General features: G+C 41.9%; 2 protein-coding genes across 2 annotated transcripts; one reads left to right on the top strand and one right to left on the bottom strand.

Annotated features, from left to right (window-relative positions):
- Window positions 1-14,698: 14,698 nt before the first annotated feature.
- LOC133781881 (auxin-responsive protein SAUR21-like) lies at window positions 14,699-15,189 on the bottom strand. Its single transcript, XM_062220988.1, has one exon. It carries the CDS (start codon window positions 15,086-15,088, stop codon window positions 14,786-14,788), a length of 303 nt encoding a protein of 100 aa, XP_062076972.1. The 5' UTR covers window positions 15,089-15,189; the 3' UTR covers window positions 14,699-14,785.
- A 1,221-nt stretch (window positions 15,190-16,410) lies between these two features.
- Window positions 16,411-16,955, top strand: LOC133781884 (auxin-induced protein 15A-like). The gene has a single exon (XM_062220991.1). It carries the CDS (start codon window positions 16,514-16,516, stop codon window positions 16,790-16,792), a length of 279 nt encoding a protein of 92 aa, XP_062076975.1. The 5' UTR covers window positions 16,411-16,513; the 3' UTR covers window positions 16,793-16,955.
- The last annotated feature ends 1,577 nt before the right edge of the window (window positions 16,956-18,532 follow it).

The raw sequence follows: 18,532 nt of genomic DNA, 5'->3' as shown, positions 1-18,532 counted from the left end.
GGACCAAACATATATAATTTTTGTCACATTTTTATCATACAATTTTATTTTTCTCTCTCTTTTTTAGCTCATATTATTTCATCTCCTCACTTTCTCTCTAGTGATTTTGAAATGTGATATTATTTGAAATTATAATTGTCAATGTTATTTTATTTTGTAAATACCACATCTTAATTAATACTAAAACCAAATATAGTATCGTATAAAAATAATTAGGGATGTAAATGGGGCGGGTCAGCCCCATCTCGCTAAAGATCCATCTTGACCTGCTAAGCTTATGCCCCAACCCGAACCGCCCTATTAAGGCATTTAATGCGGGTCGGGTCAGACCTGCCCCGTTAAGGCATTTGATGCGGGTCGGGTCAGACCTGCCCCGGATGTGATGGAGCAGGTCAGACTCGACCCGGTAAGGTTTTTTTTTCTTTTTTCTTTAATAAAAGAAAGACTAATTTTTTAAAATATGTTACAATATAACAATAAATGGCAAAAAAATCTCCCATATTAGACATAAATGAGATACCTAATTTTTTTTTATAAATGGTCTTGCATACTAAAATAAAAAAAAAATTTAATATACTTCAAAGCAAAACATCAATTTTCTCATCTATCTCTCTTAAATATATTTTGTGTTATTTATATATATTAGATACAAACAACGTGCAGTATGCATGTTTATTTAGTTTTATTTATAAAACTTATTAATTATTTTAATTAAATTTATATTAATGTCATATAAATTTTAAATAAATATCATATTTTAATTAAATAATTTATTTATTTTTGTTTAAGTTTATATTTGTTCTAATTTTTTAATTTGAGAGTGACAACAAGAGATTATATATTATATGTTTAATATAATATTAAATATCATACGTGAATTTTAAATTTAAGTTTCTTGCTAGTTTTTTTAAAAAAAATAATTTTTTGTTAATTGACAGTAGATTTGTTATACCCAGATTTCGAGCTATGTTAAATATGACCTCGAAAGGTGGATTAGCAGCAAGTGGACTCATAAGGTTTGAAGTATGCTCCAGGATTGAATATCGATCCTGCAAGACATAGACGACTTCGAGTATGGTGACCTCGGAGTGTTCATGATCTCGAAAGGTAGCTCCGGGGACGCATCCGTCTTCAGAGATGACCTTGGATCAGGGGTCCCGAGCTCGACACACATACAATCTCGAAAGCCATGTGACCTCGGGAGATGTCTCTAGCTCAAAAAATGACGGGAAACCTGGGAAGCTAAAGCCTTGGAGATATATGATAACCACCTTGAATATCTATAAGTGTTGTCCATACGAGATGCAATCCTCATTTATCACTGTAAATCCCCTAGAATCGTGGGATATTATTTGGTCAGTTATACGTCCCCTGGTCTTCAGGGGACGTTTCCTTTTATATCTGATTATAGGCATTTGAAGCCATTAATTTTATTCACAAAAAGAGTAACTACCCAAAATATGTGGGATAGTATTCTGCAGCCTTCTCTATAAATAGAAGGGTCATGCCCCATTGTAAGGGACCGAAAGGCTGAACCTTGAGAGAAAACTCTAAAGAATTCATGCTGAAGAATTTTTAGAGATAATCTTGAGTTTAATAACAGAGACTCGTGGACTAGGCAGATTTAACTGCTGAACCACGTAAAAATCGTGTGTTTGTGTTGTTGTATTTAAATTGGCCATTATCAGTTATTGTTTACGTGCTCTTCTTTCACTGTTGATGAAAAATGGCGTCGACAGTTTGGTGCTTTCATTGAGAGCCTTAAGCATTCATCCCTGAGAAAATCATGGCGACATACAATCAGAACACACCTGAAGAAAATTACCCAAGATGTCCTGGAAAACAACCAATGGAAAACCCGGATGTTGAGGAGAGAAGTGGGTCCTCTGATTCCCGGGGACCACCCCCTCCACCAAGGGATGAGGATATGTACTACAATCCGAAGCGGTACGTTCCTATTGTGGAACTTGAAAACCGACAACTGAAGCAGCTGTTGGCAGAGGCCAACAAACGGAATGAGGAGTTGACAAGGATAGCCGCAGAGGCGCAGGTGGCTCAGCCCCCGCCTCCGCGCGAAAACCAAGTCTCTCCTCCAAGGGACGTGCATGTTCCTCCCCGGAGGCCCCGCGGGCGTCCACGAAAGGATGCTGCCACAAGGAGGCCGACTCAACCTCTGGCACCACCGGAGCCATTCGCTCCACCTAGGCCCTAAAGGAGTACTTGAGCTCGGGCCCCGGCTAACCCGCCTGTGGAAGTGCCTGCAGGAGCTGAGAATAACCGAACCCCTGCAGAGGCTCGGACTCAGGTACCTGGGAGCGCACCAAATGTGACCGACCCATCTCGGGCGAATTCCGGACCCTCTAGGCCGCGACAAGGGTGGCAGCCACCGTCGCCTATACGGTTTCCTCCGTCACCCATAAGATATCCTTCCCCCTCTCGCAGGAACGCTCAACCTGTTCGAGATCAGAATGAAGGGCGTGCGGGGGAAAGACAAGGAAACAGGGAGACTTTCCAGGAGCGGAGAGGTGCTCCATCTGAGAAAATTCAAACGTCTCGGTCTCGCACAGCGGAGATGAGGCGACATAGAAAGAATCCATCACGGAATAACCGAGTAATGAGCTTCACCAGTGATGAGTCCGGAGAGACCAGGTCCGTTAGTAAACATGACCGAGGTCGTAATAACACTGGAAGCCGCAAGAATCGTCCCGACCTGCGAAATCACCTGAACCAGAGTCGGGGTAATGGAGAGCAAACAAATTCGGACCTAAGGGATCGCTTGAATAGGCGTAGAGATCCCTTGCGGAGACGCGAGCCTGGAATCACGATTGATGACAATCAATTCCAGACAGCACCTCCTACTGACCCAGTCCAGGAAATAATCGATCAGCTCGAAAGAGCCTTTAGGCTTTTAAAGAATGAACGAGGAAATGGTCGATATGAGGACTCTGATGAGGAGCTCGAGCCGTTTGCTCCCCATATTTATGACACTCAATTTCCTCAAGGGTTTCGAATTCCTCACGTCCCTACGTTTGAAGGAAAGACCTATCCGTGTAGTCACCTGAGCACGTTCAACACTATCATGAGAGCCAGTAACGTGGGTTACGAGCTCAGGTGCATGTTGTTTCCAACATCATTGACAGGACCTGCTAAAAGTTGGTTCGAAAAGTATAAGAGACACTCAATAACCTCTTGGGAGCAGTTGTCTAAAGACTTTAAGAAGCAGTTCAGAGCAATGGTGGGGGTCAGACCAGAAGCATCCACCTTAACTAACGTCCGACAACAATCGGGCGAAACACTAAAAAGTTACTTAACAAGATTTAATCTGGAAGTAGCCCGAGCTCGGGATGTGGATGACAGTGGACACTTCATGGCTATCCGAGCTGGCGTATTACCGGGAAGTGCCCTTTGGGATGACATGCAAGGGAAACCGGTAAGGTCAATAACCGAGTTTAACAGACGAGCATAGAGGTTTGTCAATGTAGAGGAAGCGAGGTCGACGCTCAAAGCGACCTCCCAGTCCTAAACTACAACGATAAACATCAACTCTGCCTCAACCTCGGCGGACCCAGCAGCTCCAAAGCCTGCCACGGAGAACCCCTCCAAGAGGAAAAAGAACGAAGGAAGTAACCCCGAAGCTGAGGGAGGAAAGAAAAAGAAAGGGGAGAGGTATTTCTCCGTGTATAGAGTATACACCGAGCTCAATGAGTCTCGGGAGAACATATACCTGGCTAATGAGAACCAGGTCCCCTTTAGGCGCCCAGACCCGATGAGAAATAAAAAATCCAAGAGGGATTCCAGTAAATATTGTCGGTTCCACAGAGACACCGAACATACAACCGATGAATGTCGACAACTGAAGGACGAGATCGAAGGGTTGATCTCGAGAGGTTACTTCCGGCATTATGTCAAAAACCAGAATACTGGTCAGGCGGCCACGAGCCAGAGAGTAGCCGCGCCTCCGACCACACAAAACAATAACTCCCGATCTCGGGAAGAAGACAGGCCCCCACCGATAGATGGAGAGGATGTAATAACCATCTCGGGAGGGCCTCATCTCGCAGGAGGGGGCAGGAAGGCCCAAAAGAGGTATGTTAACGAGTTGAAGACAGGGGACGAGTCTCCTTATGAACCCGAACCTAGGGCACCAAAAAGCCAGAGGATTGAAACACAACCAATAACCTTCACCAAGGAAGACGCCTCCCATGTTCAGTTCCCTCATCATGATCCGCTGGTTATTACTCTTCAGTTGGCCAATAAAAGGGTCCACCGAGTTCTCATAGATAATGGGAGCTCAGTCAACATCCATTATAAAGCAACCCTCTAGAAGATGGGACTCTCCCTTCGCGACCTGAAAGCATGTGCAACTACTTTGTACGGCTTTTCAGGAGAAGGAACTGCCTGTATGGGATCCATTGAGCTCCCCATGACCTTGGGAGACTATCCAGTGTCGGTGACCAAGATAATGGAGTTCGTGGTAGTAGACTTACCATCTGCCTACAATGTGCTGCTTGGGAGACCCGCTCTGGTCGGGCTGGGGGCAGTCTCATCAGTAAGGCATCTGGCCCTTAAGTTCCCGACCCCTAGCGGAGTCGGGACATTAAAAGGAGACCAATTGGCAGGGAGGGAATGCTATAGCATCTCCTTGAGGGGAAAGAAACAAACGAACGCTCAAGCACTCGTCATCGTACAAAACAAAGACGGAACGGTCTTAGAGATTGACGAAGAGATCGATCCGAGGATTGAGGAGAAAGTTGACCTCGAACCTTTAGAGGAGCTCGAAGAAATTCAGCTCGAGGAAGCTGATCCCTCGAAGAAGGTGAAGGTCGGAAAACACCTCCAAGACGAGGCAAAATAGCAATTAATTTGTTTTTTGAAGAAAAACCAGGATGTCTTCGCGTGGTCGCACTCAGACATGGTGGGGATAAGCCCGAATGTAGCAAGCCACGCACTAAACATAGACAAAAGCTTTCCTCCGAAGCAACAAAAGCGAAGACAGTTGGACGAAGACAGAAAGAAGGCGTTAAAAGAGGAGGTTGACAGGTTAAAGGCAAACCGATTCATTAGGGATACCTTTTACCCTGACTGGGTAGCCAATTCGGTGTTGGTCCCAAAGCCCAATGGGACGTGGAGAACCTGTATTGACTACTCAGATCTCAACAAAGCTTGCCCAAAAGACTGTTTTCTGTTACCAAGGATTGACCAGCTCGTAGATGCCACGGCGAGGCATGGCCTGATGTCGTTCATGGATGCTTATTCTGGATATAACCAGATTCCCATGCATGCCCCCGACCAAGAACATATGAGCTTCATCACGGATAAAGGGCTATACTGCTATAATGTCATGCCATTCGGGCTCAAGAATGCTGGAGCCACATACCAGCGGCTCGTAAACATGATGTTTTCAGAACAAATAGGGAACAACATGGAGGTTTATGTTGATGACATGCTTGTAAAGTCTCAACTCAACAAGAACCATGTTGATGACCTCGAAGAGTGCTTCGGCGTGCTCAGGAAGTATAACATGAAGCTAAATCCTCAGAAGTGCACTTTTGGGGTATCTTCAGGAAAATTTCTGGGCTTTATTGTGAACTCTCGTGGAATCGAGGCTAACCCCGACAAGATCAAGGCCCTGATTGACATGCCCTCACCTCGAAGGCACAAGGATGTCCAAAGTCTGACTGGCAGGATGGCGGCCTTAAGCAGATTCATCTCGAAGTCTACTGATCGGGGTCTTCCATTTTTCAACTTACTGAGAGGAGGTAAGAAGTTTGAATGGACAGAGGAATGCGAGCTGGCCTTTCAGGAGCTCAAAAAGCACCTTGCGGAACCACCCATCCTGTCAAAACCTGAAACGGGGGAAATACTGTACCTATACCTTTCAACTACCGAACACGCGATAAGTGCAGTGCTCGTCCGAGAAGAAGAGAGGGTGCAAAGACCCGTTTATTACATCAGTAAAAGATTACTGGGGGTAGAGTCAAGATATCCATTGATGGAGAAACTCGCGCTCAGTCTAATTCATTCATCCCGTAAGCTCCGCCCCTACTTTCAGGCACATCCCATCCATGTGCTGACTGATCAACCACTTAGGCAAGTTCTGTCTAAACCAGAAGCTTCAGGTCGACTTCTTAAATGGGCTGTTGAGCTCGGACAGTTCGAGATCACCTACCACCCAAGAACGACCATTAAGGCACAGGCATTAGCGGACTTTATAGTGGAATGTACGGGTATAACCGACGACGAGGTAATAACCACGGCCCACGAGCTGTGGAAACTTTACGTCGACGGCTCGTCAAATGAAAATGGAGCAGGGGCAGGGGTCATTTTAGTTACCCCCGCAGGAAGCAGATTTCATTCTGCCCTAAGATTTGGCTTCAAAGCGTCGAATAATGAGGCCGAATACGAGGCTTTACTCGCGGGACTTCGTATAGCTAAGGAGCTCAAAGCTAAAGCTATACATTGCTACAGTGACTCCCAGCTAGTGGTTAATCAAATCTTGGGTGAATACCAGGCTCGCGACACGAGAATAGCAGCTTATTTGGAGAAGGAAAAATCAGCGTTAGAGTGTTTCGAATTCTATACAATCAAACAGGTTCCCCGCGAGCAGAACTCGAATGCAGATGCCTTAGCTCGACTCGCCACGTCCGCCGAAAACGAAGAACTGAATGTTGTACCCATAGAACACCTATCGGCACCTAGCATTAACGAGCCAGAAGAGGAAGATGTGTGTATGATCGAAACAGAGCCGACCTGGATGACCCCGATAGTTGATTATCTCGATAATGGAGTTCTTCCAAAAGATTGAAACCAAGCTCGAAAGTTGATGTATCAACTTCCCCGTTACACAATTTTGGATGGAAGGCTGTACCAAAGGGGATATTCCATGCCGTTACTCAGGTGCGTAACCCCTCCCGAAGCTAAGAAAATCATTGAAGAAATTCATGAAGGGTTCTGCGGAGATCACATCGGGGGGCATAGCCTGTCCAAGAAAATCATACGCCAGGGATATTTCTGGCCAACCATTAAAACAGATTCTTTCGAGTATGTGAAGAAATGCGACAAATGCCAGAGATTCGCCACGATACCCCAAGCCCCACCATCCGAGCTGACCATGTTGACATCCCCATGGCCTTTCGCGGTATAGGGCATCGACCTCATAGGCTCACTCCCAACTGGCAAAGGCGGAGTGAAATATGTTGTAGTCGCCGTGGATTACTTCACAAAATGGACGGAGGCTGAACCATTGGCAACCATAACCTCGAAGAAGATCCTTGATTTCGTTGTAAAGAGCATCGTGTGCCGATACGGAGTGCCGAGAAAGATCGTGTCCGACAACGGAACCCAGTTCGATTGCGACTTGTTCACCAACTATTGTGAAAAGAACGGTATAATAAAGAGTTTTTCATCAGTGGCTTACCCTCAAGCGAATGGCCAGGTCGAAGCTGTGAACAAAACTCTCAAGAGTTCTTTAAAGAAAAAGCTGGAGGAAGCAAAGGGACGGTGGCCCAAAGAATTGCCCCAAGTCCTTTGGGGATACAGGACCACGGCTCGAACCTCAACAGGACATACCCCGTTCTCTCTAGCATACGGCTGCGAGGCAATGTTGCCCATAGAAGTAGAAATCCCCACGATTCGAACTCAGATTTACGACCAAAGTTCAAACCATACTCAGCTCGAGGAAACCTTAGACTTGATTGAAGAAAAAAGAGAAGAGGCTTAGCTGAGAAATGCTGCCTACCAGCAACGAACTACCAGATATTTCAACAAGAGGGTTCGAGATCGAAAGTTCGGAATGGGAGATCTGGTGTTGAGACGCGTATTCTTGGCAACTCGAGATCCAGCAGCTGGAGTGCTTGGGCCGAATTGGGAAGGACCATACCAGATAGAGTCAGTCATCTGACCTGGTGTGTACAAACTTGCGAGATTGGACGGGAGCCTAGTACCCCGAGCATGGAATGGCGAACACCTTAGACCTTACTATTAGTAGTATAGGAAAAATGTTGCCTATAACCATGAGTTTCTATTTGTATTAGTTTGTTTGCCTTTTGATTACCATCAAATAAAGATTTATTTCATTCAGTATATTATCTCTGTTTATTTTTTATTTTTGCAATCTCTCTTAATTTAATAACCTATGGTCACACTCATAGGATATTAAGGGGGCATCAACGGTAGATATACCATCAGCTTAAAAAATAAAAAATATATAAAGTATTTGGATGTAACCAGATACGCGAGCTTAGATAGTTCGGACATAACTGAATTATCAAAAACATATAAAGTATTTGGATATAACCAGATACGCGAGCTTAGATAGTTCGGACATAACCGAATTATCAAAGACATATAAAGTATTTGGATGTAACCAGATACGCGAGCTTAGATAGTTCAGACATAACCGAATTATCAAAAACATATAAAGTATTTGGATGTAACCAGATACGCGAGCTTAGATAGTTCGGACATAACCGAATTATCAAAAACCGAAAACATTTGGAGTTAACCAGATGTGCAAACTTAACAGGTTTGGAACAAACTAGCCAAAAAACTAATCGACGATAAGTAGGAACCTAAACCTATTTCGAGATAAGTCGAGATCGAGGCTGGAATGTCTTAAAGAAAAATAGTTTCGAACTCTTAACCTTGGAACGAAAACCGAGGATGAGGAAAAGTGACTAAGCAAAAAAGATATAACCAAATCATTCACATTACATACCATATAAGTACTTTTGGGTTCATGGTTAAAGTAATATCCGACTTTGAAAAATAACGAGGTCGGAAGCGGATAATTTGAACAACCTATGCATGAATGCATTGAGCTTCGAATCTAAATCCACAATATGTTTGTATGAATAAATAAACATAAATGATCCATCCATAAAAAATGTGCCAAATATTTCGAGCCAAGAAATGTAAAGCATATATAAGTAATATTTAAAGAAATTGTATTAGCCCCGAGGGCATAAATTAAAATAATTACAAAAATAAGGGGACGCAGCCTCAATAGATGGTTTCCCCGAGATCAGATTTAAGGAAGAGGAGTCTCCTTGGCCTTCTCAACATCAGCAGCACCGGATTCCTCAGGACGAATAGCATGGCTGTCCTCCTGGGCTCCCTCCGAAACAGCATCCCGAGCAGCCTTTTCCTTCTCGAGCTCATCAGCCTCTTCCTTCTCGAGCCGAGCATTCCACCTGTCAAGAAGAGTCGCCTTGTGAGGACCTAGCTAGTGTCCAGATCTTCATTGTAGGCCCACATTCGGTACATGGCCGAGTCAACCGCTTGTTCCTTCTTCTCTTTGTACTCAGCAAGGAGACCAGCTTTTGCATCCTCCATGATGTCAAAGGTAGCAGCCTTTTCCTCTTCAAGCTTCTTGTTGATCTCCTGAAGCTGGGTGATCTCCTTCTTATGCTCCTCAAGCTCAGTTTTCAGCTTCCCGAGCTCAGTGGCCATGTCCTCACGTTCCTTAGCTCCTGCCTCAAGCTTCGCATTCGCTGCCTTCAAATCATTGCTCGCTTTGAGGTGGAGATTCTTCTCCTCTTGGGCATGAGACTTGCTCGAATGAATCTCGTTGTTCAACTTATAATTGAGCTGGGCGGTAAAGGCAAGAGACTGAAAAAGGAAAAGTCATCATTAACACCAAGTCTGTGTGATTATAACCAAGAAGGACTATAGAAGGATACTTACCGCGGCAGCGAGCTCAATACTCTTCTCATAGAGGACAATGCAGTCTTGGGTATCTTTTAAGCATTGCCATTGGGGAGCTTCGAGACTGCCAAAGCTCTGGCTGATCCGGGACATAACATCCGAGACCAGCGTAGATCCATGGGACCCAGCGGCATTGTCAACCACATATGCATCCATGTGGGTGGAAACTGATAGCTTCTGAGCTCGAGAAGCAGAAGGCCTTCTAGAAGGCGGAACTAAGGATGACTGAACCACCACAGGAGGTTGGGACTCAACCATAACGGAGGGACCGACTAGCGAAATCGACGCCACTGCAGAGGCGGCGACCTGCGAGGACGGCGCCGTCGTGGAAGCGCCGACCTGGGAAGTCGCCGCAGCGATGGAGCTCGAAACCGGCGGAGCAGGAGGAGGGGTTTTCTTGGACCTCTTGGGGCCCTTGCCCGGCCGGTCGGTCTTTAGTGACCCCGCTCTGGAATGCTTGCTCCTCTTGGCGCCAGCACCATCGATGATGTTGTCGAGGTCGGAGTCCATCTTGCCTGCACAAGTCACAACACAGAGTGAGTTAATAAAAGAGAAGCATACAAGTTGTTTCAGTATCACAGACGTATAAAGTGATGATAGAAGAAACCTAACTGGAACTCTCCCCCGAGCTCGAGCTTGGGGACCATGAAATTCCCCCGTCTTCAGAGGAGGCGGGGGGAGTGCCTTCCCTATATGTGGGTGATAACCTCGAAAGGTCCCTATAATCGTTGGTCCCATACTGAACAGCTATCCCGTTCCACACCTCGTCCGTGGTATACATGGTGTCGTATTTACCGAGCCCACTATCAAACCTATGGACACAGTCATCTACCCAACTCCATATGTAGAAGTGGTATCTATCCTGTGGGCATTAGACTAACCTATTGGGCCTATGTTTTAGTAAGGTGGGGGACCACATTCTCGAGGTAGGGAGGACTTTACCTTCATCCGAATCTGAGCTCGAGGCTTCATCATTAGCCTCATTCCCAGACAATGGACTCCTCAGGCGAACTGGAAGTGGCGGCCTCGTCTCTCTCCTCGGAGGAAGGGCGCCTGTGGGCAGTGGCACCTGCTCCCATTGTTCATATTTTTTATTGGACCAGTCAAAGGTGGACTGGCCCTCCCCCAAAAGTCCGCACTTTCGGAGCTTATCCTCGTGTAAAAGGTATAAGAGAGACCTCCTGCCATGTGGGAGTTGGAGCAGGGTCTCTCTATGCTCCTTCATTGTCTCGTCAGGAGTGGGACGCTGAAAATTGGCTGAAAGACAACATATTTCTACTAAGTACGGATCTAAGAGCTAAAATCTCGAGCACAGAAATAAAGATAACAAGAATACTTACGAATCCGCCTGAACGAGTAGTGTCGAGACGGGGATAGACCGTCTATCCAGAAGAAGGCCCTCTTGAAATCAGGCGGATGATTAGGAAGATCTTCAAAGACCTTCTTCTCCTTGGGATAGCTCGAGAGATAATAAAAGCCATCCCCTCCCCGAGCTCGGGAGGGGTTACTTTTCAGACAAAAGAGATACAAAATCTCTTGAGGCGAAGGTCCTTTCCACCCCATCTCGTGGTATAAGGACCTCAGGGCAGACAACACCCTGTAAGAATTGGTGTTGAGTTGGAACGGAGCCAACCCAACGAAATCCGTGAAGTCTTTGAAAAAATACTTCAAGGGCAACAGTGCTCCCGCCCTCATGTGTTCCTGGCTCCAGGTCGCGTATTTCACATTGGCATCGCGGCCCGCAGGGGCGAAGCAGCTTCGTTCATGGTCGACCAGAGCTCGACACTTCAAGGAGCCTGACAGGCTAAGGCCGTGGAAAGCCAGGATGTCAGTTATCTGACTAGTTGTGGTAACCGAGCTCCAATAGTGCTCGGTCTCAAACATTTCTCTCCTCGGCTGCGAGGAAGAAGGTTCCCCCATCAGTGAAAATTGGAGCTCTCCTGGATGGTATGCGACGATGACCTTTAGTGCAGGGTCGAGGGGAATCGGCCTAGGTCCTGAATTGGATTCCGGATAGAGGGCCTCCCGAAGAACTCTCCTCTTCCCCTCTATGACCTCGTCTATCTGGCGGCGGTAGTGAGCTCGAATGTCCTCTTGCTCGCGTGCAAGCTCGTACTCCCGAATCCGGTGTTGATTCCGAGCGAACAACGATTCTGGGCTCGGGGTTTTTGGCTCGTAAGGGATTGCCAGCAACGACCCCCACCGTCTTTCCAGATTCTGTGACATCTAGCGAGAAAGAAAAAATGGTGAGGGCCATGCATGCAAGAATTGTGAGCTCGAAGTTACGAGCTCGGGGTTTAGGAACAAAACAAGCTATATATTAAGGCCCTTATTAAAGAGTCAGGACGTGCGTTCCACGAAAAAGGAAGGAGAGTGGATACTTTTTTGAAAATCCCAAAAATCAAGGGAAAAAAGAGTGGCGGTTAACTAGAAAAGGCAGCCTTGGGTTTCGTGCATTTGTCAAGGCCCATGTTTTTTACCCGAAATCTTGGTGCACAAGAAACGTCTCGTAAAATTTTAAAACCCAGAAAACAGGAACCTTGTTCAAACATCAAAACTGGGTATGAACCAGTGATGCAAATTCTGTGTTGGGAGTAAAAAAAACACAAGAACCTATCGGATAGAAACCTCCTATCATATTATGCTAAGGATGTAAACTAGCATATACACATACACAGCAAGAATAGTATGAACAAAAATAACAAAATGGAAAACGAAGATTGCACACTTACACAATAATGGAGATTGCAGAGAGATCGTTGATTGAAGGAGAGGTTGCAAATAAGAACTCACGGACTCGAACAAACCAGGGTTTCTTTGTTTCTTTGGCTGAGAAAACATGCACGGGAGAGAAGCTTTATAGGAAGGTCTCTGGTTCTGTTTCTCCTTTTTTCTTGCTCCTGGTGAACGAAGGTAAAAAAGAAGATGAAGAGTGGGGTCTCGTATATATAGATGGAAAAAGGGGGATTAATCCGGGGCGTTGAATGAAATCCTTGCCAGATCCAACGGATGGGGATCAATGACAAGATGGCGCCGAAAAGGTGGCAGACGGATGATCGTGGGCATGTTTCCAAGGTACTCAAGTACCAAAAATGAGCAATACCCAGCTGACGCGTGTCCATTTTCAAAAGTGTATGACAGTACAGTTCTCAAAGAAAGTAGTTCAAAAGTTTCCTTCTCTTAGGATTCGAACAAATACTTTTGAGGGGGAAAGATGTTATACCCAAATTTCGAGCTATGTTAAATATGACCTCGAAAGGTGGATTCGCAGCAAGTGGACTCATAAGGTTTGAAGTATGCTCCAGGATTGAATATCGAGCCTGCAAGACATAGACGTCCTCGAGTATGGTGACCTCGGAGTGTTCATGATCTCGAAAGGTAGCTCCGGGGACGCATCCGTCTTCAGAGATGACCTCGGATCAGGGGTCCCGAGCTCGACGCACATACAATCTCGAAAGCCATGTGACCTCGGGAGATGTCTCTAGCTCGAAAGATGACGGAAAACCTGGGAAGCTAAAGCCTTGGAGATATATGATAACCACCTTGAATATCTATAAGTGTTGTCCATACGAGATGTAATCCTCATTTATTACTGTAAATCTCCTAGAATCGTGGGATATTATTTGGTCAGTTATACGTCCCCTGGTCTTCAGGGGACGTTTCCTTTTATATCTAATTATAGGCATTTGAAGCCATTAATTTTATTCACAAAAAGAGTAACTACCCAAAATATGTGGGATAGTATTCTGCAGCCTTCTCTATAAATAGAAGGGTCATGCGCCATTGTAAGGGACCGAAAGGCTGAACCTTGAGAGAAAACTCTAAAGAATTCATGCTGAAGAATTTTCAGAGATAATCTTGAGTTTAATAACAGAGACTCGTGGACTAGGCAGATTTAACTGCTGAACCACGTAAAAATCGTGTGTTTGTGTTGTCGTATTTAAATTGGCCATTATCAGTTATTGTTTACGTGCTCTTCTTTCACTGTTGACGAAAAACGGCGTCAACAAGATTATATTATATGTTTAATATAATATTATTCTAATAAGTGAGTTTAAGTTTAAATCAATTTTATTTAAGTTATAAAATGTATGATTTTGTTATTTTTAAATAATTATCATTGTAAAATATCTGAAAAATATTCTATTTTTAATTTGTAAAATTATTTATTATTTCTAAATAATTATCATTGTAAATATCTCAAAAATATTCTATTTTAATTTTTTTAATTATTTATTTTATTTTATTTAAGTTTAAGTGTTTACAAACTACCATTAAATATAAGAATATTATGTTAAATATATGAATATTCCGTTAAAGTTAACATTAAAAAAAATAAAAAACTGTTAAAACCAAAAATTTCCGTTATCTACACACTTATTATATATAAGAGAAATGGATCGTGGATAACCCTAAATAGTGGTAGTAATTAGTTTTTTTTTAATTCTTTATTATAAAAAAAAAAAAAAATAACAACCGGGTCGGGTCGTGATCCGACCTGCTTCAATTGCAAGTGGGTCGGGTCGGATCTTGACCTGCCCCGATTATATTCGGATTAGGAGCACCTCGTTGGGTCGAGGCTCCGACCTCCCCGATCTGTCGGATTTTTTTGCCATCCCTAAAAATAATATAATACAATGCAATCTAATATAATAAAGTATAATACAATAAAGTTTATTATATATTCTATCACTAAGACACCTTGTTCACTCTTCAATATATTTGAAAGGCGTTATCAGGGTTCTGAAAGGGCTCTATGATCAACAAAGGAAAAATAACATTTAGATTTTGCAGAACTCTGTATCAGGAAAACTAGTAACACTTGTTCACTTCTTCAATATAAACAATTATAAATATAGTTACTTGATTTGTTTTATAATATTCTGTTAGTCTTCGCAACAACAGATATTATTTGAAAGATCCCAGTTTAATTTTTAATGAAAGGAGAACAAGTAGACTGAAATGAGCAATTGCTATATACAAATTTGGCAAGTATAGTAAAAAAGTATCCTTTATAGGGTCAAAGTATAGGATCTACAAAATTGTTTATGCTAAACTATATTAGTTCTATGATTTACAATCAATTCAACTGGGAAGTGAGATCAATGAAGATATCACCTCTGCAGGGAATTGTGAGTCCGCCCATCGGATGATCATATCCGAATTCTTCTTCAGCCATGTTTAGCAATTCTTGAAATGCAGGCTCGTTTAGGTAGGAAAGAGGTACTACATAACGCTTCTTTTGCTCCTCTCCAACATACACTGCAAAGTAGCCTTTTGGAATGGTTTTGGAGCTCAAAGCAGCTTCTTTGATGCCTGAAAGTGATCTTTGAAGAGCCTTCTTACCCTTAACAAGACCAAGCAATCCAAATGCCATGCTCATCTTCCTATGTATTTTATTGAGAGAGAATGTTTTGAGTTCACAACAATATTTTATTGCAGAGAAAGTGAGGACTTTGATGACTTAGCTATGTGGTTATGCACCCTTTATAAATATATGAATGGACTCTTGTTACGAGTAGTAACTTGTTGTGTGGGGTTCTTTCAGAGACAAGCATATGAAATGTCTCGTGAGTTTGGCTTCAATTGTGATTTATATGGCCATTATTTGTTTGAGAAAAACATGTTGGGACTCCACTGGTTTCATTTATGTTGTGCTGTTATCACTACTTGATAAGAAAAAGACTTGTAACTTCTAGGCACTGAAAAAAGAACAAGAGAAAATTCATATAGATAAGAATAATCAAAACATTAAAAGAGACCTGTTTAAAAAGAAAAAAAGAACTGAGAAGAAATAAATATAGTTTTGCTGAAACAAAACTATTTAATTTCAATTATAGCACGACCTGGTTAAAATCCTAAAATGCAAACCCAAGAACCCCACTTGTAATTTAAATAAAATTTAATTACTGCAGAAAGACTTTTTTTCATTAGAAAACTAGGTTGAAACTTATGTGGCCATCTTTTTATTTCTTATGTTTTCTGTTGAAGAAAAAGTTGCACTATATAACTCAATTTGTATCTTCTAGACAGTACCCTGCAAAGAAGAGAAAGGCTATAAATATAATACAAATAGTAATCTTCTTTGTCATCATCAGGTTATTGGGCAATGACAGCAGAGTTGATAATGACAAGTTTTTTAATGCAGAAACCAGCAGTCAGTGGAGAATCATATCATGAAGATTAGAAATCAAACGTTACGTTGCATATTTTGAATCGAAATATGTGGCCCCTTGCAGTAGGGGACATGTCTTGGACATTTTATTACACAATTTGTGTTCAGAATTGGTTGAAATATCTATGCATTAGATAGAGAGTTCAATCATAACAACAGAAATAATGAACAAAAATGTACCTCTGCATGTTCTGTGATTCTAGTGACGCTTGTACATCCTGCAAGTTACATCTGTACTCTTTTTTTATTTAATTTTTAAAAATAATATTTGAGTTGGCCAAATCAGAAAATGACTGTTGGGCCTGCTGTTGTTCTGTTCTCTTTTCGACAAGGTGGATATGAAGGCTTTTGGCCACACAACTATGTGAACATAAAACATAAGCATTGATGAGTAGGAGGGCAATAGCACATGTGATTTCTTAAGGACTAGTCCGTTCAATAGACCCCATCTAGATATATCCCATCAAGGGTCTTTTAAGGGTCTTGAAAGTGTATATATACACACAAGATTGGGTCACAACACATCACATTTTCACATTCTCAAGTATTCAGCTTTCCTTGCAAACCCTTTGAGATCTCTTTTATTTCTTCACCTTATCTTCTTTCTTCTTTCCTTTAGAGACAATCACAAGAATGGGTTTTCGATTTCCAAGTGTAGTTCATGCTAAGAAGCTGATCCAGAGACCTTTTTCAAGTTCAAAAGATATTCCAAAAGGCTATTTGGCTGTTTATGTTGGGGAAAACAGAATGAAGAGATTTGTGATCCCTTTATCATATTTGAACCAGCCATCATTCCAAGACTTGCTCAGTCAAGCTGAAGAAGAATTCGGATTCGATCATTCAATGGGAGCTCTTACAATTCCATGCAGAGAAGATGCCTTCATCGATCTTATTTCTCGCTTGAATGCCTAGTGATTAGCATACACACTCATTATTGACAATCTCTAATAGAAATGATTGCTACAATTTTGTAAGGCAAACAATGCCAATACATGTATATACTTTTCCTTGGGGATCAACAAAAAAGCTGTCCCTGAGATTAAGATAGATGAATACCATTCCAAAACTTTACCTACTTTTAATTTGTTGATCTTGACACTGAATTATTCTCATTTACACTTATATTTTATATGACTAGCTTCAAACTAACCAAATTGTTGCAAAATTCTTGCTTCCATTTATAGTTTAGTTTAATCAAAGACTACATGTATGAGGATGAGTAAGAAACTATCACTCATGAGTGTAAATGGAGTCCAATGACTTGTTTCTTCGATTAAGCTAATTTTTTGGCTACAATTACCTTGTAGAAAGAAACTTATCATATAGGAAACATAATAATAACCCTGTTGCGAAAATTAAGGCTACGCAAGTATACGTAATCTCTTTTGTAGTTTATTCCGGTAAGACCGATATCGTTCCCACGGAGACTGATTTATCAATTATCAAATAATTAATTTTTAGTTTCTATTTGACTAATGAAAACTAGATTTGTGAATTTTTTAAAACAAGAAAATAGAAATAAATAAAAACTGTAGAAATCAAATAATAACAAAAACACAAGGATTAAATTCACTGTAAAATAATTAGGAATCCTAATCTTCTCTACTATCCACTCTATTATTCTTTAATTCACTTACTACTGAAACTCTTCTCACTAAAATGATAGGCATGCAAAAGTGTTAACTATTCGAATTAAGAAATAGAAAACTCGACCTAATGTGAATTCCCTATATTTCTATGGTCAATTCAAACAATAGGAAGCAATGAATACAGCCATAAATCACATAAACCAATTTGATACTCTCGTTCTAAATTGAAATCTATGTCTATTCAATTTTAGCATATTCAAATCTCACTTTTCAGATTTTGATTCAAATTCATAATTCATATGTAAAAGATGATCAATCAATTACATACACAATAAACACAAACTGAATAGATTTCAGATGAAGAAGAAATAGATAAATGCATTAATTCATAATAGAGTTTCAAGAGAGTCAATTAGAAAACCTAAACAGAAATTTAGTTCATGTTTATCATTAAGAAATCCATAAACATGAAATTAACATAAACTAAAAGAAAAAGAAAAGAACTCTAGATGATCAATCCAGTCTTCATCCAAAGCCTCCTTAGCCTCAATATTCAGAAGAAAGATTCAAAAGTCAAAAGTCCCCTCCTTAAGCTCTGTCCTACATATTTATAGGCTCAATGGGGGTTATATGGGTCAATGGGCCTTAACTATCCTTAATATCCGTGTATCAAGGTAATAAAGAGGAAATAATCAACGTAGTTATTATAAGATAACAATCTTTTAAGGAAATAAACCGAAGCCTACGACCAGCTTGGTCGCATATAATTGTGAGGTTTGACGAAGCAACGGGTAGCTGGTCGATAATCGAACAACACCCCTTTGTTTCGACTCTGCCACGTGTCAACCACGTATGAGAAATCCTTGCCACGCCATCAACAGTCGTTTTTGGGTAAACAATCATCATAACCTATATCACACAAGAAGACAATTCTTGCTACCGTGGATGTAGGCAATAATCATACATATATTGCTGAACCACGTAAATGTGTGTTGTTTATATATTTATTTATTTATTTTATTTATTCGTCCTAAGCACATATCATCAATAGTTTATTATATTG

This window comes from Humulus lupulus, chromosome 6 (assembly GCF_963169125.1).
Source record: "Humulus lupulus chromosome 6, drHumLupu1.1, whole genome shotgun sequence".
Classification (NCBI taxonomy): Eukaryota; Viridiplantae; Streptophyta; class Magnoliopsida; order Rosales; family Cannabaceae; genus Humulus; species Humulus lupulus.
Note: the sequence above shows the minus strand (reverse complement) of the source record. Positions and strands in the feature narration are given on the sequence as shown.

Bases quoted from the DNA above. Each gene is read 5' to 3' on its own strand.
- LOC133781884 (XM_062220991.1), top strand. From the start codon at position 16,514: ATGGGTTTTCGATTTCCAAGTGTAGTTCATGCTAAGAAGCTGATCCAG.
- LOC133781881 (XM_062220988.1), bottom strand. From the start codon at position 15,088: ATGAGCATGGCATTTGGATTGCTTGGTCTTGTTAAGGGTAAGAAGGCT.